We start from the raw sequence: 6,633 nt of genomic DNA, 5'->3' as shown, positions 1-6,633 counted from the left end.
ATCAGACGTGTTTGGAGACTGTGAGGTCTGTGTGGCTGGAGGCAGCAGGGGGTCCCCAGCACCCAGGCACCCCCACTTCTTACACAAGAGTGTGTGTTGGCCATTGAGTCTCACGGCCCCAGCCCTTCTGGCCCCTTCACACCACTGACCCCTTCCCACGTTCCATTTGCCTTTCAGCTCTCAAGGAAGAGATGCCTCAGGTGGGGCCCACCCTCAACCAGACCCTCACTGAGGTCATCACTGAGCAAGCTAACCTCAGCATCAGTGCCGCCAGAGCATCCAAGGTCCTCTACGTCATCACGACCAGCCCCAGCCACCCTCCCCGGGCTGTCCCAGGTAGTCACTGCCCCAGCACCTGCACATGGGGCCTGGGGGTCGTCTCTGGGCATGGGACCCAAGTCATTGCCTGCAGCCATCTTCCCTGGCCCCTCCAGACCACTCCCTTTTGCCCTGTGCATCCTGAGTGCCCCCTTGGAATGGGGCCGGCCTCCTCGGCCTGGCTCCTACTTTCTGAAGGCTGAGCCCCACGGCCAGGGCTCTGGGCTTCCCACCTCAGCACTCAGACTCTCCCCAGGACTCGATTGTGGGGACTGCCGGGTACTTACTTCTGTCAGTGACCAGAGGGCTTGGGTCCAGGGCCTTCCTCATGCCAGCAGAGTCAAAGCCTTGCCAAACCAGAGCTGACATCATAGACCTTTCCAAGGCGGTCTAATACAGTGCCTGGCATGTGGAGGCCTCAGTTTCCCCATTTGTAAGATGAGAGATATTGCCTCCATGACCACGAAGATCCCTTCCAGCCAGACGTTCTCAGATTCTTCGGAGTGTGATAGCTGCCCCCCTCCCCCAATCCAGGGTCCCCAGCCGCCATTCTCTCCCCCAGACCACGGCTGCTCGCTGATCCCAGGAGCTTTTGTATAATGAGAGCTCGGAACATTTGAGAAGGATCTCCTGTCATCTCTCCCCCCGCAGCTGCCCTGTCTGTAGCTTCGGGAGGCTGACTGGGCTTTTATATGCGTGCTACCTCATTTGAGCCCCACACAGCAATTCTGAGAAGTGAAGTCTAGAGGGGAAACTGAGGCTCAGGGAGGAGAGGGGGCTTTGTCCAGAGCCCCACAGATGGTTTAAGCCCAGGCTTTCCTTACCTCTGTCCCCTCACCTACACTGAAGAGGCAGGGACTCTCTCTGTGAAGACAGAACAATCGGTAATCCCTGCTTTCTGCCTCTCACAGGGTGGACTGTATATGGCCTTGCAAGCCTCCTCATCCTCACTGTTACGGCCATTTTAGCCAAAGTCCTCCTACACATCACATTCAAGTAAGTAGTATGGGCCATCCCCACCCAGTGCCAGGAGGGGGTGTGTGGGGCTCCAGACCCCCAGGGGCCAACCGCTATCCTAAGCCCAGCCCCAGCCCGGGTAGTGCAGCAAGAATGTCGTGTGTTTTGCAGTCCTGCCGACTGAGGAACACATGGGAAAATCTCTCTCGGGTCTGGAGAGACTGCCCCATCCTGGGATAAGATTTCATGGCAGGAAGGGCCAGGAATTTGCCTAAGATTGGACCCATTTCAGGATGACAAGGGAGGGAGCTGATGGTGACAGGACGGGGTTTGTTTGTGGGGAGCAGACACCGCTTCCAGGCTGCCCTCCTGAGCATGGCAAGGGAGCTGTGACCCAGGGATGGGTTTTCACCCTTTGCCTCCCACTTCCCAGCTGCTGGTTGCTGTATTTACAAGTTCCTTCTGAGGGTATTTTCTCCGAGCCTTCAGCTCAAATTCTTTGGGAAAAGGGTTTCCTTTTCTCATAGCATCCGGCACCCAGAGCGGTGCCAGGCCCATTTGGGGCTGGGTGTACCTTCTGAAGATCACCCAGCCACTCCCTCCATCTCCAGCCCTCCCCTCTTCACCAGGCTCTCCTGTCCCACGGCCCTGCCGAACACCTGTTCAAACAGTCTGTCTCTTCCACTCTGGAAGCCGCCCTGAGCTCTGCCCCTCCCTCAGTGCCAGCCTCCCACTGCCCATCATGCAGGACCTCCCTCCCTCTGTGAGCCTCTCCACTCCAGGATTTTCATTTTTCTCTGGAAGAATGTCCTTAATTAATGTTTACCAAGCTCCCTCTCGTACCCTGTGCCAAGAAGTCATGACTTAACATGTCCTGGGAGGGCCTCCCACTGCCTGAGCTGGTCTGCTCCTGTGTCTGCATGGCTCTTCAGGACACCGTGCCAAGGCAGCTTTGGGGGGACCTCAGGGGCTAGGCCGGCTTTTCGTAAAATGGGAGATGCTGATCGGTGACCCTGAGAGCGAGGTGGTGAAGCCGCAGCCTCTAGGAAAACCCCGTGTGTTTGTGCTTCCTCAGGGCCCAGCACGCAGCTGCTTCCGGGGAGCTCAGGGACTGCCATGAGCCTGGACCTCCAGGAGAGATCTGGAGCATTCTCTACAAGCCCGCCACCTCTGTCTCAATCTTCAAGAAGAAGCTTAAGAGCCAGAGCCAGCAGGATGACCGCAATCCCCTCGTGGGCGACTAAAGGGGCTTCTGGGCCAGCTCAATCACCCCCTCCCTGGCTTTGTCCTCAGCACCAGGGCCTCCCTCCCCCATGGCCGGTCACAGAGCGGCGGGCCTGGGCTCGGCCTCCCTGTTATCTCTCAGTCACACACATCCCGCCTGACCCAGGGTCGAGCGGCCATAGGCTTGAGCTAGGCTGTGGGCTGGGTGGGTGACCCTCTCCTTCCACCCTGCCCTTTGGTGACCAGGTCTTGCCAGTCAGCAAGAATCTGGATGTAAGCTCGGCCTGGGCCTGGACTCAGTATATCTGAGGGTTAGCCACGTATCAGATTCTAGACAGTGAGACTTCCCACTGGGCCGTGGCCTGCTCAGTACCCCTCCCTGGCCCATGTCCTCGGTCCTCTACACCCCTCCTATCTCGGCAGTCCGAGAGGAGCGAGCCCCTGTGGGCCTTCCTTGACCTGCGCCTGTGCCCTGTGTCGAAGGTCACTCACTTGCGCAGTGGCCTGGAGTGCACAGCCCAGTGACAGCCCTGGCAGCATTCAGAGTGGGTCTGATGACCTGGGCTGCTGTCACCAGGAGCTGACCTGTCTGGTAGAGTAGTTTCGAAGGCGGGCACTTCCAGAAGCTGATCAAGGCCATCTGACTCCTCCATGATACCCTGGAGGGCATCCTGGGATGCCCCATCTCAGAGCTCCTGGGATGCAGCCCTGCTGAGGGGCTTTCCCCTCCCCCTTCACATCCACTCCATACGTTCCATCCCTTCCACTTGGAGGCCAAAGGGGGAGTCCAGAGAAGCAACCAGTGTAGACCCACGATGGGCCTCTGAGAGACAGATGATCTTGGCCCTTGGGCCCCCAAGACTGAGCCTCAGCTGCCCTGGGCTGGTGACTGATGACTGTCACTATTTTAGAAGCTCCAAGGCCATTTGAGAACAGACCCAGGGGTCAACAGCAGCTGAGAGCAGGGCAGCGTGCCTTCTGAGGGGCCCCCCGGGCCTTGTGTGGGTGTCTGGCTGGTGCCATCTGTCTGAGGAGGGGCCTTTGTGCTGGGCTCACTTCTGACTTCACACACACGGTATTTTAAGTTCTGTGCATACCTCCCCAAAGTCCCTGAGCCACTCCCCAGCCAGTCCCCTGCCAGAGCCACAGAGGGAGTGGAAGAACAGCTGGGTTCTGTCTGCTCTGGGGGGCGGTGGCTGGTAACCTGAGTTGGGGGCAAGGACAAAGGAAGAGGAAGAGCTGAGGACACAAGGGCCAGAGCCCTCCTGTGCTTTCCTTGCTTTAAGGGCCCGTTGAGATGTGACCAAAAGGAGCCGGCGTCTCCTTCTGGCTTTGGGGGCCTGAGGCTGGGAGACAAGAGCCTTGCCCTCAGTGGGGGTCTTTGGAGAGTGTGGTCTGCCAGTAGGGCCACCCCACCAGGCTATTCTTGGTGCTCCTGGGACAGGTGTGTGAGGCCAAGGGGCTGTGGCTGAGAATAGTCTTCTGGAAGCAGCAGGCCCTTAACCTCAGCCAAGGTCTCATCCCAGGAAGGAGGGACCGCAAGCTGACATTTAGGAAGCTCTCCCCCGATCCCATGTCCACACAGGCATGCAGAAGATGAGGCCAAAAGCCAAGAGGGGCCCTCTAGGACCCGTGCCGGCCAGCACTCTCTGCCCTGTCCACAGGACTCTGGAATGAGCTGGTAAACATCAGTTTCCCCTCAGTACTTCCCCTGTCCCCCCCCCAAAACAAATACACAACTGGGGGGGGGAATGGGGCCCAAAGGCTCAGCCTTTTCAAGAGGAAGTAGGGGTGACCATACACAAACCATAGGGAGAGCTTTCTGAGTTCCTCCTCAGGAAGGCAGTGATGGCTGAGCTGCCTGACTGCACCAGTTCTTAAAGATCTGAGGCTTGACCCTGTGGTGCTGCCCCATGCCACCAGCCTCCCAGCAGGCTGAAGGAGAGAGCTGGGCAGGCCTGTAAATGGTTCAAGACCTCTCTGGGAAATTCTCCCGTGACAAGCAAGGAGTACGGACTGACAGTGTGACTGTTGTTAACCCCACGTGGGTCGGGGCCTCTGAGACAGGGGCCCAGCTAGACTTCACATTGTCTGCCGGCTCCCAGGCCCAAGAGCGTGGGCCCAGGACAGGTGCAGTAGATGACTACCAGGCCCTTCCCCAGGAAGCCCCCGAGCCCTTCAGCTGCTGGGAGCGTGCCCCATGCCTGGCTCCAGCCGCTCCGCTGAGGCAGCGGACTGGGGAATAAGCCCCCTGAACCTCGAGGCCTCACCACCCTCTTCCCCTGCCTAGGCCTCAGTCTCCTCTGTGAGGAAAACCTCTCAAGGCCTTTTCAACTCAAAGATGTCATCTGTCTAATGCTCAGCCTCCCTCGGGAGACCTCCGTTTGCATGGGGTTGCTTATGGACAAGTCAGGGTCTGCAGGTGTTTGCACTTAGTCAGGAGAAGCACTTATGTGAACGGCAGCGTTTCCCGAGTCCCCAGCTCGGGGGGGGGGGGGGCGGGGAGCTTCCCTGGGTCCCAGGCCTGCTCTCCCCCTCCCTGCCAAGCCCTCAGTAGGTCTGGGCAGCACACGCACACACATCGCTGGCATCTGCTGCTGGCTGCAGGTCAGGTCGTTTCCTCTTGGTTTTTTCGTGGCTTTCTCTTCTCTTGGTGTGTCTGCTTTCCCCATCCCCTCGGAAATTCGATGGCACTTCCTCTGCTGCCCTTGGTTACCTTCCCCTTGCCCGCGGTTAGGCCCTTGGCAGATCTCTGGCTGGGGCCTTTCTGGCCCAGGGTCTATCCCTCCTTCCCATCAGAGCTCAGGCCTCAGGAGCTCGGCCCTGTTCCCTCACCAAGGACCCTCAAGAGACCCCTCCCCCCAACCCAGGCCATCCACCTGCTAAGCAGAATGGCCTTCACAGTCAAGAACCAGGAGAGAGAAGAATTGGCTTAAGGTTGTCCAAATGAGGACCCTGTTTGAAGGCTGAAATGGGGCCCGTCTTCCCGGCCAGCAGTGGCATTTCACATGCTCCAGGGGACGTGCTGAGTCCCTCCTCTGTCTGGGTTTGTATCTTTGGAAGATGAAGCTTGATTTGTAAATATACTCTTAATAAGCAACTTTGGGAATAAAACAGAAACATCATGGATTTTAAGACAGAAGAAGTGTGACACACTGTATACAATTTAATATATATTTTTAGGAATTTTGTTATTTAAGAAAATGGAATGTGCCGGTACTTAACTTTACAGAAAAGAGAAAGAAATGTTATTTTACTGTCTGGAGAAAATAAATGTTTTCATTGTTGGAAACCAGGTGCTGGGCCCAGACATTTTCATTTCCCCCAGGATGCCGCCATCCCCAGAAGCCTCTGGGAAGGGAGAGGATGTGGGAGTCCACCTCAACACTGGGCCATGGCTCCTGCCTAATGCCGAGATGATTCAGGTGTTAGCGGTGTGTCTGAACACAAGCTTTAAGCTGAAGGCCTCTGATGGCACTGGACATCGATCTAGACCGTGGAGGAGAAAGTAGACTGGGAGTCAGCATTTATTAGGCACCTCTGGTGTGCCTTATGCTCTCATTAAGTGCTGGGGATCCCTGTGCTCGGGATCACCCGTGTTAATGAGAGATACATCACGTGAAGGAGACATCTGAAACTTGAGCAGCGTTCCAGCCCACTGGGTATCCTTGGGCCAGTCACTACCCTGTCTCACTTTCGGTTTCCTCCTCTAAAACCTGGCTTACATCCAAGCCCACCCACTTTCCAGGTCTATGGTTCTAGCCAGTCAACAAGCATTTATGAAGTACCTACTGTATGCAAAACTTCGCTACTAATGGTAGGGAGACAAAGGGGAATAGTGGAAAGAAAGCTAAATTTGGATTCAGAGGACCTGAGTTCAAATCCAGACGCTGCCACTTACTACCACTTGTCAGCTCTGGCAAGTCACTTAACTCCACTCTGAAATGAGGAGAGGACCAGAGGACGCCTGTGGTCCATATGGTTCTAAGGGACCAGACTTAGGATCAGAACCCTGATTGCTCATTGGCGTAAAGAGATGAACCCAGAGGAGTCTAGTCTCTTATCAGTTAGAGAACCGTGAGCACTCCTCACACTCATTGCCCTCATCAGCCTCCACACTGAAGGCGAGGCCTG

At 56.6% G+C, this 6,633-nt stretch overlaps 1 protein-coding gene across 1 annotated transcript in view; it reads left to right on the top strand.

The window, feature by feature from the left end:
* The window catches only part of KREMEN1 (kringle containing transmembrane protein 1), a 46,061-nt gene extending 40,267 nt beyond the window's left edge, over nt 1-5,794 (top strand). Inside the window, exons 7-9 of the mRNA XM_069081808.1 lie at nt 178-336; nt 1,230-1,314; nt 2,351-5,794. Of these exons, the coding sequence (XP_068937909.1) occupies nt 178-336; nt 1,230-1,314; nt 2,351-2,519 (413 nt within the window). The 3' untranslated portion in view covers nt 2,520-5,794. The remainder of the gene's footprint in view (nt 1-177; nt 337-1,229; nt 1,315-2,350) is intronic.
* The last annotated feature ends 839 nt before the right edge of the window (nt 5,795-6,633 follow it).

The sequence above is a fragment of the Petaurus breviceps genome, unplaced genomic scaffold, assembly GCF_028583685.1.
Source record: "Petaurus breviceps papuanus isolate PSGF00001 unplaced genomic scaffold, PetGlider_PUasm1.0 99, whole genome shotgun sequence".
Lineage (NCBI taxonomy): Eukaryota > Metazoa > Chordata > Mammalia > Diprotodontia > Petauridae > Petaurus > Petaurus breviceps.
This window is presented reverse-complemented; position numbering and strand designations above follow the sequence as displayed.